The following is a 17,825-nucleotide window of genomic DNA, read 5'->3' as shown; positions in this document are numbered from 1 at the left end:
AACTATTGTTCCAGCCACCAAAGACAGATTCACAAATAACCTGCCTGATTTGTCTCAACTGCTCTGTGTACCCATAAATGCACATAAACTAGACAAAATGACTAGCAATATGGGCACTATCTTCTCTAATATATTAGAAGCTGTTGCCCCTCTCTAATTAACCCTCTGGGTTCGACGAATGTGCCGGGGCGTTTAGTGGCATTTTTTTCTGATAACAATGAAAATAACTTTAATTACTCTGTCATTTTTTATCATACATATAATAGCAATACTCAAACATACCAATCATAGCAGTGGGCCTTTACCTCCGAGTCTACTACAATTTTTGATGCAAAAATTTTGATAACATTTTAAGTAGGCCTCAGAGAACAGTACAAAATAACAAATAGCAGTTCATGGCCCCTTTAAAATAGAAAACATTTATTTTATATTTTAGTTATATTTCACAATACTACTGTTTTTTTGTTTGTTTTTTTTTTGCAGTATTTTGATCAAATAAATGCAGCCTTGGTGAGCATAACAGACTTCTTTATAAAAAAAAAACCTTACCCACCCTAAACTTTTGAACACGTAGTGTTAATGGCCTTAAAGTAAACAAACATGGACTAAAACCCACATTTTGATTTCGTAAGGTCTTTAATTTGATTTATAATTTGGTCCGACCTTGATCAGGTGACACGGCAAGTTCATTAATGATACAGAGGGCCTTTTCATCACCTCACACCCCTGGGTGCTTTCTATTCAGCCTTGCACTTCTTATTTGCATTAAAGAACAATAAATTGTAGCAGTTTCTTATTTGCACTAAAGAACAATAAATTGTAGCAGTGGTGAAAATTTCACAGCGTGGAGTGGAATAAGCAGCAACTGTCCAACCCCGTATATCTTCAGCGTGGACTAAGTACACTTCAACTTTCCATTTAAGAAATCACTGAGGCATCAGTTGTTATATAAGTGCCTTACAGTAATTTCTGCTGAGATATGGTGATAACACTTATTATGGCAGACAGAAATAAAGAGAAGTTTGCACAGCGGAGGCTCTCCGAGGACGTGTTTATCTTTTATTTATTGTTTACGGAAACACAATCCTTCCATAAAACATGCCCAATGCACAGCTCTGATTCTCCTGCATGCCGCCTTGTTCTAAAACAAATACATATGCAAACAGAGGTTTCTTTAGAAGCGAATAAAACAACATTATGTTTCCTTTCTCTCTCACATCCCAATTTTCATTTGATAAAGTAATTTGGTGACAATGGTGCAATTCAGCGGCGAGGGGCTGGGATTTCCATTAAAACATTAAATGAAAGTGAAATTACGAGCCATGACAGCGGGTGAGTTGAAAAAGCACAGAAGAGTGAGTCGGTGTCTACAGTGGGATTAACACAGAGCAACAAGTGCTGAGTGCTTTGCATCAAACCCACGGGCCCATGACAAATGAGTAGGAGAAGCTCTGCGTCTATTACCCGGCATTAAGCCAGAGTCTTCAGGGGTTATAATGAAGTACCGACTGGAGCAAAAGCAGAAAGTTCCAGAGGATGAGTGCTCTCTGTGGATCCTCGCCAAAACCCTCAAGACAACAGGGACACGCTCTCTGTATCTCTCTCTTTGTCTGCCTCCCTCTCAGATTGAGTGCATTCAAGTATGCTAACTAGATATGCAATTTTTCTCTCTCTCTAAGTGACGAAAGTCCAGGGTGGTGGTGTTCCGTTCTAGGACTGTTGCTTTTCCCCCCAGGGAGAACAGGGAAACCTGATGTTATTATAAATCGGACAAAGGAGCAGGAGACGGGGAAAACTGAATGGGAAGAAATTGTAACGTTCAAGTGGTTACAGGCATGAAAGCCCCGCATTTCAGTTAAAAGAACCAATAGTTGTCAGGTTTGAAATGTTGTTATTTAAATACTGACAAACAGATTCCATCTCTTAGTCAAGAAGAAACGCCTTTTAAGTTCCTGACTTTGAATTGAGGTAGTAAACCTGATGCAGAATTGCAATTAAGATCAAACTGGAAGTAGAATTAAAATGAATTCCAATTTAAATGATATTTTTTGGGGGGAAAAAAACACTTGATGGCTGACAAAATATATAAATAATAATAATAATAATAAATTTAATAAACATAATGACAAAAATGTATTAGTATAATAAAGTAAATAATAATATAAACTCACAGAGTGCAATTTCAACTTCCTATGAAATGGGGCCAATTTAATTCAAGTCAAACTCACAAAGTGAAAGGTAGCCAATTTTTCAACTCTTAATTTTGCCCAACCCTGGTACACAAGAGCTGCAGTTGCACTCATATTACCCTACACAGAAAACAGCTGCCCGGAGGGGTTACCAAGATGGCTGCTGAGTGAACCGACTTGCCTACAGGGAGTGTGCTGCAAACACAAGATGACAGAGGCACAATTAGCATGACAGCAAAGAATATAGAGTCAGGTGTACAATGAATGTGTGTCGCTCAATTATTGAGGCATTTAACTGGCCATTTAACTGGTATTACAGGACTAATAACAGGAATGAGAACAGAACCAAATGACCCAGATAGAACACTATAAAGGACACATTTTTATATAAAACATGACTGCCATTAGACTGTCGTTAGAGACTAATACGACTGGCTCAGATTCCTTATTTGATGTGTGAAGTCATACTGGCATCGGGTTAAAATGTGTTTTTTGATTAACCATGTTCCAGAAGGTCTGAATTCTGACACTGGGAATGCAGCAGATATGAAGTATAATTCAAAAACCGATGGACTGAAAGAAGATACAGTGGCAAATCCTATCATCTAAGACTCAGAAAAGACATTTCTTCAGGAGCACGTGACAACCACATGCCACTTTGAGAGCCCTTCGGTGGGATCGGCCTTTATATATTCCTTGTCATTTTTCTGTACACCTAATATGCCAAGCATGAAATGGAATGTAGGCTAATACAGATCACCACCTTTCAGATGGAATTGGACAGTGCTTTGCATGTAAATCTACACAGACCCCCAACTTCCTATTTTCTGGAAATGAAGTGTTACATACAGCAGAAGGAATGAAAGAGAGAGAGTCGACCGAAGGCTTTCACCTCCACCCTGGGAGTAGTATGCCTGTCAGCCTCAGTCTTAGTGGCCGTGTCAGCCCTGAGCTCTGGGTTAATGGACCTGCCAAATCAGCCCGTTTCTCCCCCTCCTAATAAGACACTGATTGTGGAATTTCCAGAGAATTTGCACGCATAATGATAACTCGCATAGAGATGTTTCCATGACTGACTGAGACCGAACAACTACGAAAAATCAGGTCAGGGAATCACCAAAATTTGATTTATGAAATACGATAGCAGAAATATGCTCAATCTCTTTCAAAGTGTCATTTTCATTAGAGGAAAGTGCAGAGCTGATATGTGTCTCTGGAGGGTGAAGCCCAGACAAACGCTTGTGTGTGACGACAGCCAAAGTACAGAGCGGATGATTTCAACTGTTTGGCTGTGCTTTAGGGAACGTAATATGATTGAGGCAGATTAACTATCTGAGGGTCTGATGAAAACGGGGCCGCAGTGGTAAATGTAGCTGTCATTTGGTAAATGAGTACCATACCATTAATAATAATTAATTCCCTTACAACTGAGTTAAAATTCCTTACACCAGCCACTGCTGGGAGTCCGTTGGGTTACAAAGAATACACAGTACTAATATCTAAAAGAGGCAAATGGGAGATATACACAACTGCAAAATGAAGAGTCTTGCTAACGAAATTGAATCATTGACGGTATATTGATATTAGTATTATCCCTCCCCCACCCAATGGTTCCCGTTTCTGCTAGAGTTATCCTTATAAAACACACTCCCAAATGTCAATTCAATCAATTTAACGCGCCAATAATACCACAAATGGCCAAAGCAAAACAGCACTTTAACAATCAGCATCATTCTGCATCAGTGGCACTGATGTTCCATTAAATACCCTTCTAATCATGGCTTTACAAACACAGCCCCCTCCCAAAGCGCAGAGGGCCGTGCTGAATGACGGAAGCTTTGAGGATGGGATTTGAAGAGGCAGCTATCGAGCCGCTCTGATTCGTGCTGAGACTCCCCCACCCAGCCACACATCAAGGCAATCAAGTGCATTAGCATATGCAAAATCCTATCACACAAAACACATGGTTTGGATGCCATTTCCCAATAAACACGAATCTGTGCACGCCGGCAACATAATCACAGAGTGAGCACCAAGTTGGTTTTGTGCTCAGACTCCGGCCTTTGCTTTCTTTATGACTATCATTACTGGAATTGCAATTATTATTTGGTCGCGCTTTTGTTTATTCTGTTCAGGACCAATTAGAATTTGTTAATTCAAATCTTAATGTCTCCTGCCACACGCGGTAAATTAAAGTTAGCCATTGTTGTTGAACAATGCCGTCCCCTGTATACAATAGAGTACCGGAATAAACAAAAAGGCCATGGAAAGGAAGTCAAAGATATGGCCTGAATCATCTTTTCATCGGTTTACTTCAGTCCGGTTCTATATCAGTAAATGAAAGAACTGAGATGCAAATTGAGATTCACTCGCTCTATTTTTTTCAAGCAAATTTCTCTAGAACTAGAGGCAGACACTGAGAGTTATTATGAGGTAAACATAACTAGCACATGATGCCACCACATTCCGCTGACCTAATTCCATAATTAACAGAGGTTTGAGACTAAGCAGAGGCATGTTCACAGAGAGGAGCTGGAAATACCGTGCAGGCTGCTGCAAACACATCTTCATCAATTCATTAGAGACTTTGTACCCAAAGGTAAAATAATAATCGGCGCTGATGATTCCTCACCTCGATTTGCAAGATCTTCGGGAGCAATCTGTAATGCTCAGATGTGCAGAAAGTCGCACAAGCCAAGCTTTCTAAGAAACCCTATATGACTTGTGATTTACATCAGGCGGACAAAATGTTCTCCCGCAGCATTCTGTGTATTTCCGCTTCTCTCAACCCATCAAACATTGCTGCCTAAAGCTACTGCATCTTCACAGCAGGTATTAAAACACACAGCGAGAATGTGTGCCAGAATACTACAACGCGTAAAAGGTGCTATGCTGTGAATCAAGTGTTACGCTGCCCTGCTGAGCACTGGCCGACAGGATGGAAACCACAGCCTTTCAAAAAGAAATGCCCAGTGCACAATAGAACAATGGCCTCGGATATTTCTCTCTCTTGAAGAATGATTGTTTATGCCAGTGAGTCTAGGTCTGCCGAATGTATGCTCCTCTGAAAGCAGAGGTTAAGAAAACAAGTAAATCACACATTGCCTATAGAATGACCAGCCTAGCACTCTAGCTCTAGCACTTCCCTCAGTGGGTGATTTCCTCTGCCTAACGAGGCATTGTATTCTGGAGCTACGAGAGATGATTTGTTTATAGGCATTTTAAAGAGAGCCACAATAAAGTCCAAAGCTTCAGGGAATCTTTAAAGAATCTGCACCCTCTCATCTGAAAAGTCTGTTTATGGCTTGCTTATGGTTTGTGGTGAAAAGAAAAGCCGTGCAGAAATGTGAAACAACAACAACAACGTTTTCAATTATTTATATACAACTGTATTAAACAAATTAATTCTGATAATTAAAGGGACAATTACTACAAACAGACAATTACTCACCCTCAAGCCATCCTAGGTGTATATGACTTTCTTCTTTCAGACGAATACAATCGGAGTTATATTAAAACATGTCCTGGCTCTTCCAAGCTTTATAATGGCAGTGAATGGGTGTTATTTAATAGTCCAATAGAAGTGTTCCTCGTCCTTTGCTCCTGTAAAGAAAACTTGGTTCTCGCGAGACTAGCATATTCTCACCGGAGCTTACGCTATACCCACGACCTATGTCATCTGGCTGGAATGCCACTTCCTCGTGTACGCGCGTACTAGAGATTACGGTATATATCGTTTTAAATATGGATATTTTTCTTACAGAAACACTGATTTCGCTGCAGGAGGACGTTATTAACCACCCGGAGCTGTGTGGAGCACTTTTTTATGATGGATTGGCACAGTTTATTGGACTTCTATTGGACTATTGAATAACACCCATTCACTGCCATTATAAAGCTGGGAAGAGCCAGGAAATTCTTTAATATAACTCCGATTGTTTTTGTCTGAAAGAAGAAAATCATATACACCTAAGATGGCTTGAGGGTGAGTAAATTATGGGGTAATTTTCATTTTTGGGTGGACTATCCATTCGATACAACTGTTTAACAATAATATTTCAATTAATTTACTTCATATATATACTTCTTAATTTTAATAAATGCATATACTTGTAAAAAATTAAAGCATTAATTTTAATGAAAAGTCACACATATATTTTACCAGAAATAAGTATAAGCCATTGACCAATAAATTCGAGTGGCTTGATTGCTTTCCTTATGGTGGCTATAGCACTATGACACACTATGAGATATCTGTGTTCGATATACACTTATTATTAATAATTACCATAAATAACAGGTATCATTATATAATATAATAAAATCAACTATATAATTAAATAGTTGATTATCCTAACTGAAGGCTGAATGATTATGGTCACAGGCATACATTTATCAGTATTTATTGATTTCAAACATAGATCATCTAATCCAAATTAAGATTCAGAACTATCTATTTTTAAAAGTTCCTTTCCCATGTCACTGTATTTATTTGAACTTTTCTGTTCCTGCATGTGCGTTGTCATTAGAGAGGTGGCGGAGGGAGAAATTGGCCGGCTGATTGGTGTTTTTCAGTCCCTAGAGAGAACAAAGGTTAAGTTAAATACCAGCACACTGAATTATAGCAGAGCGAGATCTATTAGACAGGCCCCCTCATCCGTCAAAACTCAGTATGGATGCCAAACGCCGCTGCAACCCTTCCGCTCTCCATTAAGTTCCCAGTACGCCAGGTCCCCAGGCAGGCCACCGTCAGCACTGTCCCTCTGCTGAGTTACAGCTCTCATGGGGCCGCTAGCTCATTTAAAAGCCTTTGTGGGGTGCCATTAATTCTGATAGATAGATATCACTAAACTGCTGAACAAAACATCCTATTCAGTCATTTGCATACATTACAGAAATGGTGGAAAAAAATAAAGCATTCCTACTGATAAGAGTTGCGCATATGAGCTACTCTGCCAGCATTTCACCAGTTATTTAGATCAGTTTAAAGCAGAGGACTGTAATAACTATACGGCTTTAATGTATGCTGGTGTATCTTGTATGTATGAAATGCATTTATGTAATGAAAAACTCCCCATCCTCACTCTGAATGCATTTATGTGGATATGCCAGCAATACAAACAGCACATAATATCCTCCAAAGCATGCAAAAAGCAAGCAAAAAAAAGAAGGAGGGAAAAAAAAACATTCATTCTTAGCAGGTAGTGTGAATTATGATGCACAGGGATCTTTAGTACTTATAATATATTAAATAATGTATACAAGGCAGTGGGAGTCGATTTCATTCTTCCATATACCCATAATGCATCTGCAACTACTCTCCCATATCTGACCTAATACCTTAGACAAACATACTCTCACATATACATGTTCATATTGCAAGAGGGAATACTGAGCAGGCGGTAATAAAATTAGCTTCCTTTATTTGACTCTAAAAACTAACCCTTATGCATATCAGGAGTTTATTTCTCTCTTGCAACAGTGTGTTCGGTGCATTTCTAAACCGGCCTTGATTTGCTGCCACAATCATTTCTATTTAATGGATCAATATATCAACGGTCCATCACCATGTAAGCTAATAAATGCATATTTGTTCCAGAGTCTTAAGCACCTTAATGTGAATCTAATATGATCTTCCCATATTTGGTGAGATTTTTTAATATTGCAAAATGTCACCTCCACAGTTTCAGAGGGGTGTGAAATGTGTACTGCTATTATTACATCCAAAAAAAGCTGACTCCTACCTAGGCAAAATTCCTCTACCGCTCTCACATGGCCTCTCTCTAGTTAAAGCCTTTTTATCTCATAAAATTTGGTACATAGTAGTTCATTCTCTCCTCCTATCTCGCTGGCAGGGCTCTAAATCTGCAGTTTGAGCTGCCATGAAAACTGAAAAGAAACAAATGTTCTGCATATGAAACGCCACAATTGTATTGTGTTGGGTCCCCCTGGAGCAGCAGAGAGTAAAAAAAAAAAAAAAAAACAGAATAGTGTGATTTCAGGGTAGATTAAATCACATGGATCTCAAGGCTACAGTTCATAAAAAAGGAAGAAATCTGAAGATTCTGACAGTGCCCACCTGGAGTAGTGTGATTTAGATGAGTATCTACAGGCAAAGAAAACACTGTAAACACAGTAACATCTGTATTTTTCCTCATTCACGCAAATTTCCTTTCCCAACCGCGAGGCTAAAAAGCGCATGTTTTTAAAACACTTCCTGCACTACGACTCTAAAATAGCGTCTCCACACCGTAGTCATTTGTCAAGGTCACGTCGAGGTCAAACTCATAAAGGAGAGAGCAAGAAGCCTGTTGCTATGGTGAGCAATGGAGTGCATATTGCAAAAAGCGCGCAAACACACACACCCACCTCCACGTTCACAAATTCAATCACTCCCTTCTATAACATCTAGCCTGCTGTCCACAATGGCCGAGTGAAACAGCTTTCGGTCTCCTTTAGCTCAGTGACAATGTCTGCCCTGTCATCCGCAAAAGAGCTGGCGCAGCTGTGTTTGAACGTGCTGTCAGTCAGCATCTCTGCAGCCGAGCTCTGATGCTCCTGAAAACGAGTCGCGACTGGTGCACAATGAGGGTGGAGCCGTTCCCTTTCAGCCACGGCTCTCTCGCTGGCTTTTCTTTCTCTGCTGCTAAAAAACCCCTCTCGAATCATCAAATGGACGTGACTGTATTCAGCTTCGGCTGTGTGCTGGCTCTGATGACAGATCAGGTGAGACAGGGACGCGATGTGGCTGTGTTTGCACTCGGGGCCCGGTTGGCTTTTACAATCCCCTGGGGACAGCGCAAGGCCCCAGCACTGCCGCAGTGGATCCGCGCCTCTCCATTTCCCCTCACTCAAGTTCCAATCCTCCCCGAGTCCTGCTAATCAATACTGTCACTAAGGCCACAGAGGTATTCTGGCTTGTTTTTGTGCCGCACTGCAGGCAAGAGCAGCTCATTGTTCTTAAATCATACAAACCTAAGCAGCCCTCTTTGACTCAGAGCAGATTTTTAATGTGTGCCAGGGCTATTACTCTTATGCCACCCAAAGTGCCGCGAAAGCCCCCATAAATCTCGGCGTTAAGCTCGTGAACAAAGAGCTAAAGTAAGGTTAACTGCTGTCTTTCCTGTGCTTGGGGAACATATGGGAAGTCTCTCAGACTTGATAAGTCATTTATTAATGGTTCTTACTCGTAGTTAATAACACCGCTGAGGAACGGCAAGAATCGCAGTGGGAATATAAAAGTCAGGCCGTCGCTCAGAACCGGCACAAAAGTCAAACTTCCCTAAATCAGCACCATTTTGCAGCAGATCTGCTTTGGCCCGCATAAACATTCACAATGTCAGAAAGCAAAGGTCAAACAAGTGTCTAACTTCCTCACTTAGAGTTTGAGAAGTGCTGTGGCATCTAATTCGATTTGAGGGCAGCAATCTCTTGTGTTTCTGTTATTTAAAAGAGAGAGGTTCTTTGAGAGCTGATAGCCCTCAGAAAGTTGGAGAGAGGGGGCCTGTGGCTGGTCAGCAGATGAAATCAGCATGGGGTTATAAGTATAGAATGCTAAGAAGCCCTCCATTAGAGTCCGTGGGGAGAAAGCTGTGCAGTATAAATAGCTCCCAGGCTGAACTCCCTTTGGAGAGCTTGAGAGACGAGGAGAACGCTGATAAACATCTCACTTTGAGACAGCCTATCCAAGCCTATACAGTATTTTTGTCTTGTTTTCCAGTTAAAACATTTAACCATCCACAAAACAAGACAAATTTACTTAAGCCAAACTGTGTGAAAATAAGGCCTGTTTTCAGGGAATATATTTTGATTTAAAACTTATTCCATGTTTTTTTTTTCTTGTTGTATAAACCTAATATGTCTTGTTATATTTATTATTAAATAAATTAAATCAGAATATAATTTCTGAAAAGAAGGAAATAATCAATTTTGTTTAATGGGTGTTTACATATACACTGCCATTCAAAAGTCTGAGGTCAAAAATATATTTTTTAAAGAAATTAATATATTCATTGAGCAAAAATGCATACAATTTATTTAAAAAATGACAGTAAAGACATTTATAATGCTACAAAAGTTTTCTATTTTTCTTATAATTATAAGAAATGATTCCTGAGCATTAAATAAACAGAATGATTTCTGAAGGATTATGTGACACTGAAGACTGGAATAATGGCTGCTGTAAATTCAGCTTTGCCATCATAGGAATAAATTACATTTTAAAATGTAATTAAAACAGAAAACTTCAAATGTTTGTAGTTGGAAAATGGAAAACAAAACAAAAATATTGATTAAGAATTATTATTATTTTTCATAGCTTACTGTGAAAGGGACCTCAGCACCTCATTCCTGCACAGAAGCCTACTAAACTTTCTAGCATAGGAGATAGTAGAAGTAAATGTACTCAAAGGATATCGACATTTTTTCAACAAACTTATCCTGCTTGTCTTCAGTCTTGGAGAAGTTCTGGATGTCGTTCTCCAGCCTCTGAATATGCCGTTCCATTGTGTCCAGGCTGGCTTTCAGGATCTGGGCAGATACTGTTAAAGGCAGATAGAAAAGAAACAAACAATGGGTTATGGGTATGCTATGACCAAGTTTGTGGTCAAAGATGTTATCCAACACAAGAAACTATGTTTTATTTGAAATGACTCTTGAGTTTACAAGTTCATGTTTAATTGTACTGAGCCTCAGTGTACTGTTGGGCTTAATTATATGTTATTTTATGTATGTACGTATGCATTTGTTTATTTATTTTTAAGTGTTCTCCTATACTGTGTAGGTGGTAGTTCTCTGCCTAATTCATACTGTTTGATGAACTCCAGTGCTCTTATTTACAATTCAACATCTCGACAAGCAACATATTAAGTCCAGCTTCTAACACAGCCCTCAGAAATCTTTGGATATGAAGTCTGTTAAACACTGCACTGAAGTTACTGTCAAAGGGTTTCTATATCAACCTTTAAACTCTGGAGACTTTGGTCAGTGACATTATTACTTGAGGCAAAGCATGCCACATTTAATATTGATAAATAATCATGCATGAAGCATATAGGAAACGTAATGCAACTTCAGTTTGAATTATCACTCATTTAAAGCATTGATAAAGTATGTTGAATAAAAAAAAAAAAAACAGTGTGCACATGAAATGATCTATGTATATTTATTTAGATCTAATGTAATATTAAACCATACATATTTTAATTATTATTGGAGTCTGGATGATATTGTAGTGATGCCAAATGAAAGAATAACAAATGCAATAACTTACAAAATTATAATAATAATAATACAATGAACTAATGCATGGGCTATTATATTATTATACATATATATTATAATAATATAATAGCCCATGCATTTTCATTTCCGTTGCAATTATAATAACAAAAAACAATTAAATAAATACATTTGACTATGCAGATGATTTACAACCAACAACCATTTTAGGTTTAACTAATACATTTAATCTCCCTTTCTAATTATCCAAAAGGACTTTCTGTCTTGTTTTTCTCATCACCCTGTACTCAAGCATATATTGGCTGGCCTATGTTGTAACTCTTGCAGGTGTGCTCAGGTGGACAGGTGCACTGAAGTGATGCTGGAGTTGCTGACTGCGGCTGCTGTCCTGAGGCTGAGTGGCGTCAGCATGGGTTCAGCTTCATTAATCTCTACATAATCACTGTTTACTGCTCTCCATCTCTCTCTGCACTCACTGTAGTCCTTTCAAGTCTGGACTTCAAAGTGCCAGCAGTGTCTTAGGGGGATCAGTGGGGATGCGGACGCAGTTGTGGTGCCGTTTTGTGATTGGTGTATGGCTTTAGCTTTATTGATACACGGTACGAATGATCACGGCACAAGAAGGTCTGTCTGAGAGGGTCAAAGCTCTGACTCATCAGAGACATGAAAGGCTTTGTATGGGTCTTGTACTGGACAAACGCTCTTCAAGAGGGTTGCTGTGAGGACATTCTGAGTAAGCAACCTAGGTGCAGATTCCAGCTCATATATTAATTATTTAATTATATCTAACACAGGGATGTCAAAAGTATCAACTGTTAAAACGGGAAAAACAATAATGTCAGCAATATATACACTATCTATAACACATAGACCTACACAGCTGCTAACATTTACACAACTGTTTGGGGCAATAAGATTATTTATTTATGAAAATGCATTCAAAATTTAAATGATCAAAATTAAAATGTGCATTAAAATGATCAAAATTGACAGTCATACAGACGCGTATAATGTTACAAAAGTTTTCTATTTTAAATAAATACTGTTCTTTTGAACTTTCTATTTGTAAAATAATCCTGAAAAAAAATATTATGCAGCTAACTGTTAACTGTTTTAAACATGAAAATAATAGGAATTGTTTGTTGAACAAAAAAATAAAAAATAAAAACAATATTAGAATGATTTCTGCAGGATCATGTGACACTGAAGACTGGGGTAATAGCTGATGAACATTCAACTTTACAGTCACATGAATAACTTACATTTTAAAACATATATGTTTTAACAGAAAACCATTTTATTTACATTGTATTAATATTTTACAATATTATTATTTTAACTGCTTTCTTTGTGAGCATAAGAGACTTATTTCCTAAAAAAATTTCAAAAAAGCTTGCCAACACCAAATTTTGAACAGTATTTTATAGAGCGCCCTGCGGTTTTTTTTTTTTTTCAGTCTGGTTAGTCTAGCTCCAGGATTCAATCTCTTGTTATTTCCCAAGGTCAGTGCTAATAACATCTGCTTTAACTTTTCCTACTCAACAATAAAGCCAAAATAGGAGGAAATTGGGCAGTAGCAACAAATCTACTCAAAGCACTAACAACAATATAAAGGGTAGACTCTGTGTCATTAGTAGCATGCTGGAGGAAACCCACAACTGGGGATTTACTGTCCCCTAATCAAGGCTTACAAAGCCGAGGTTAACACTCTGTCTGAGGACAGGTCTTGTGAGAGCACAGAATCAACAGAGAGAAAATCGAGCAAGAGGGCAAGAGTACAAGTTTACGTTTTTTTCAATGATGCTACAAGCTTGTCAGGATGGCTTTAAAAGCTAAAACACTGTTGGTTTAAAATATTCTGATGGCATGATTTTTATAAGGGGTGAACGAGAGAATTGTGGGCAGACAGATGATGGAGATGGATAGGCAAGATAGCGTGGTGTATGCCTCTCTGGACATGGGACTGTGGGAGGAGCAAGGGTGAGGAAAAAGCCAGCTCTGAGTTCAGCTAATAACAGCACTGACATGCTCATCTCACAGGCCTCGCCACTGATGAAGCGTAAACACCAGGGAACTGGTGAAGAAATCTCAGCTCGAGCATGCATCTTTTGGAGGTAACGGGCAAGATAATTTTCTATTATTTAAAGAAATTTGAAAAAATGGTTCCCACAAAAATCGCTATGACGTTACAGGAATTCATTATATGTTTGATCAAATAAATGCAGTCAACATTAAAAATTACTTTTTACTGACACCAAACTTTTGAACAGTAGTGTAATTAATAAACATACTTATGATTGAATCAATACCAAATAATATATAATTCAATCAAAACCAAAGATCTAGAAACAAAGATCTAATAATAAATTTTAAAAAGCCTATTAGGGTGCCGCCGCTTTATGCCTGACAGGCTGATCATTAGCTAAGTAACATGCTAATGCCTAACTCTATTGAAATCACCTGAGTGAGTGAAATCTCCTGTGCGGAGCGCAACAAGTGTGGCACGCAGATGTAATCAATCGTTTCTGAGGTTTCATCTCTGTTAGGATACTGACTTAGAAAGCAGCTCCCTATGTACTGTAGGATGCTCTCTATGGACCTGGCACAGACCCCTTGTTTACCACAACAGTTATTTAGGACCACACAAACTAGAGAATCTATGAATAGATACTTCACTTCCCAATGTGAGCACTTAGGAAATTAATTGCTTAGTTTAATTACTACAATAAATAGGATAATGCCACGGTGTCCAGTACAATCAGGATTTTGAACGTTATTACAGCTATAAAAAAAGTTGGAGTGGTAACAGTGTGTGGTACTGTGTGTGAAAATTAATAGAAGAGGAAAATGTTAATATTTCTTTTGATGATCCTCTGAAACTATGGGCTCGTTATGGGTCAGTTTCTGCTTTTCAGCAATAAATCTGTATGTCTCAGAAGCAGCTTTCCTCTTCTTAATAGAGAGCCCTGCTGGAAGCCCAAGCAGAATAAAAAAAAAATATCCTTTTGGGATATCATTAGTAAGATTAACAACAAAATAACACTGTTTACAGGGGACCAGTACTGCCGCATTAATAACTTGAACATGCTCATTTCACATGATCTGGAGGGGAGGGGAAAAAGATAACCCTGAAACAGATTCCCTGTCTTATTCGCAGTAACCATTTCTGGGACGTAGCAATTTAAACTAATGACTGCTGTCTGTGTTCTTCCATAACACCCACTAACAGTGTGTGCTCGAACATTTGTCACCTCCTCAGATTAACAAATATTTAGGCTACTGGCTAGTTTTCATTACTAAAGATTCAAACCGCACGCAATTTTCACTTTATTGCACTTTGTTAGGGCATGTTCTCACAAGGCTCATTCTTGCGTTCCATCTGTGCTATTTATTTTTTATTCTTTTTTAGTCTATGTATAGTCTCTTCAAGGCCAGTCGGTTCACTCAACTAAACCGGTATTACAAAACGTTGTTTCTTCATCTCAAATCACACAAAAACTGCAGTGATGTAGAAACCTGCATGTGAATACCATCACAGCATGAGATGAGATCTGAGTGAATTTAAAGATCAAGGACTCGACAGCATTAGTGCCCATTGTGATGGCATTACACAATAAGACAAACGCCTTGCTGGCTGGCTTCTTAAAGATTTACAGTCAGGGTTTAGTGCCTGTGAGCCCTGCCCTTCTGTTAGGGCTTGCTCTGTGCGATATTCATTCTCAGAGCCAGGGGACAGACGAGGACTATTTCATTAAGCCCCTTCCCATCTCCTCTCGCCATAAACTGCCATGAAGTAACGTCGCTTGTCATAAAAAATAAAGAAGATGCGCTTTGCAAAATACCAAATCATCAGCTGTAATGCCAAGGTGTCAGTGTTACTGTCAGCCATTTGTTGGAGGGCACCATTTCCATGTGAGATTTATAGATAAGGCGTATCAATATTTCATTGCTGTAGCTGCAATGCTTGGATGATACAATGTGAATTGAGATTTATTTCAGAGCAGGATGCCCTGGTATATAGCATAAGGCGTTTGAGATTTAAATAATCTATACCAACAAAGGCAAACAAATCATATAACAAAAGACAAGGTCACCCGTGAACAACCATTAAGTGGTTTACAATAGAATTATTGCTTCTTTATCTTCCTGCTCGCGAAGATTTGAATCACACAAGAGAGTTAATGCATGAACAAACGATCAGTATGTATGCATCCATTAAATGAATGTGAATGTGTATGAATAAGACGCAGAGGAGGAAGAGTGTGTGAGCAAGAGAGAGAGAGAGAGAGAGATTATGAGGTACCTAAAGAGGTTTATGCATGAAAGCTATGGTCCATCACTTGACATATGTACACCGATAATTGGCAGGAAAGTGGGAAACTTTCATTAAACTCCAATTAGACTGGAGTTCATTGCATTCATCCTGTACAAAAAAGTTTGATGGGGAGAAGGAAGCAGAACAGGGTACAATCAGATTTCTTTTAATCTTTTAATTTGGTATGTAATGAGTTTGAGGCTCAGGAGACCCTTAAAATAAAGACGTTACAGATACCCAAACTATCCCCTCTCCAATTTTTCCTTATTAGCTTTAGAAGGTAAAATGTAGTTCTTCCAATAATGTCTCTTCACAACGAAAACATGCCTCTCGTTGGACAACCATGAAAGCAAAAAACTTCAGACTTTAAAACGTCTTTAAAACATGTACTTAAATACACTACGTCCTCACTGAAGCACATCTGAGGATTATTGATCTTAACATACAATAATAACCTCTAAACAAGCAAGCTACTTGTAAAGCAATGAACTGATAGACTTTACTACAATTTTGAGGCTTTTCTATTTAGTTAATGGAAAGTGAAATCTAATCAGTTTGTTTAGAAAACATTTGTGCACCTGCCAGCACTCCTTTGGCACTTAAGAATGAGTAAAGGTAATGGGAAACAGACAGCACAGTAATGGCATATACTTGGCATCTATACTTTTGCAGTACAAAAAGACAAAAGCATATCTACATCTCTACACAAGGGCCTTTCAGGTAGAGCAAAAGAGCTCAGATCACAATGCATAAATATGATAATGCTTGTGGTGACAAAGCAATGCAATTACTATATTATGACTAAATGCTGTTTTGTTTTTGTTTTTAATTGAAGCAAAAGAAAAACATGTGAAAAAAATATATTACTGGTGAAGACTGGTAATAATAATAATAATAACTTCAAACATTAATATCACTAAATACTGAAACCAAACAGCGTATAGCTTATGCAGAAATCAATTAATTTAAATGCAGAAAGAGTGCAAATCTACAATACATTTTGTGCTGAACATAATTACTAGTCACCACCAATAGGCTGGTGCTAATCGGATGGAGAGGGGGGAAAAAAAGCAACAAATCCTTTTACGTTCACTCCATTTATTATCTTAATATGTGTTTTCCTGAAATCCCTCACTTTGCAAATCACAATTAAGGATTTATTGACTGATCTGATCATTTGAGAGCTTTTGCATTTAAAAACCTTAAGGTTGAAATATGCTTCAAAATGAGTGGCTAGCCACTCAGGAGATCCCAGCTGATGAAATAAAAACATTTCTGGATCGTTAAGAGTAAATAAAAAGGGAAAAAACGAAGACAAAAAGGGCTCCATGAGGAGGGGCACTCTAATACCACTGAATTAGGGATGTTCATTTTAACCGTTTTAACCGACCGTAAGAATTTTGACCGATTAATACAATCAGTTAAACGGTTTAAAAAGTCATTTAATTATTTATTTTTTCAGTAATTTATCAAAATATTTAAAAAGGTTAGCTGCATGGTTAAAATGTGCTACGCGTATAAAAAAAAATAGTTTTTAGGTGGAAAAAACATAAGTCGCGTATAAGTCACATTTTATTGTTTCATTCAGAAATAGGCTTAATGCCGACGCAAAATGTTTACAAACATTATAATAAACACTGTAAACATAGCTAGGCTATTTTAGTTCCCCTCACTCCACAACAAAGAATTCATTTAGGCTAAAACGAAACTGAAACCAACATTGGGTCTCTCATTCGACACAAAATCAAATGTTTTCGTATTCGAGATGTATTTGAATGGCAAATTATTATTTATTATGTAGCCTAGGCTTCACTCGCGTTCCAATATCCACGTAAAACAAAATGTTTTGCATAACATCACGGCGGTACTGTGGTAACACTTAACGGCTTAACAGATTTTACAACATATTTTTTACTACATAGTTTTTTTTTTTACTACATAGTTTTTTTTCCCCATATGTTTGACTGACTGTATTTTATTATGATAATGAACAGGCTGCATTGTCAAGGTAGCAAAGCTTAACTATGTGCGCACATGCGGCACCGGCGCAATCACTTGAATTTTTTCCTTCTAACAGTGGA

At 38.1% G+C, this 17,825-nt stretch overlaps 1 protein-coding gene across 1 annotated transcript in view; it reads right to left on the bottom strand.

Moving 5' to 3' along the window:
• The window catches only part of LOC107724831 (protein diaphanous homolog 2-like), a 471,924-nt gene that overhangs the window by 96,750 nt on the left and 357,349 nt on the right, over positions 1-17,825 (bottom strand). Inside the window, exon 27 of the mRNA XM_016533907.1 lies at positions 10,605-10,729. Within this exon, the coding sequence (XP_016389393.1) occupies positions 10,605-10,729 (125 nt within the window). The remainder of the gene's footprint in view (positions 1-10,604; positions 10,730-17,825) is intronic.

This window comes from Sinocyclocheilus rhinocerous, unplaced genomic scaffold (genome assembly GCF_001515625.1).
Source record: "Sinocyclocheilus rhinocerous isolate Xijiao unplaced genomic scaffold, SAMN03320098_v1.1 scaffold1687, whole genome shotgun sequence".
Classification (NCBI taxonomy): Eukaryota; Metazoa; Chordata; class Actinopteri; order Cypriniformes; family Cyprinidae; genus Sinocyclocheilus; species Sinocyclocheilus rhinocerous.
Note: the sequence above shows the minus strand (reverse complement) of the source record. Positions and strands in the feature narration are given on the sequence as shown.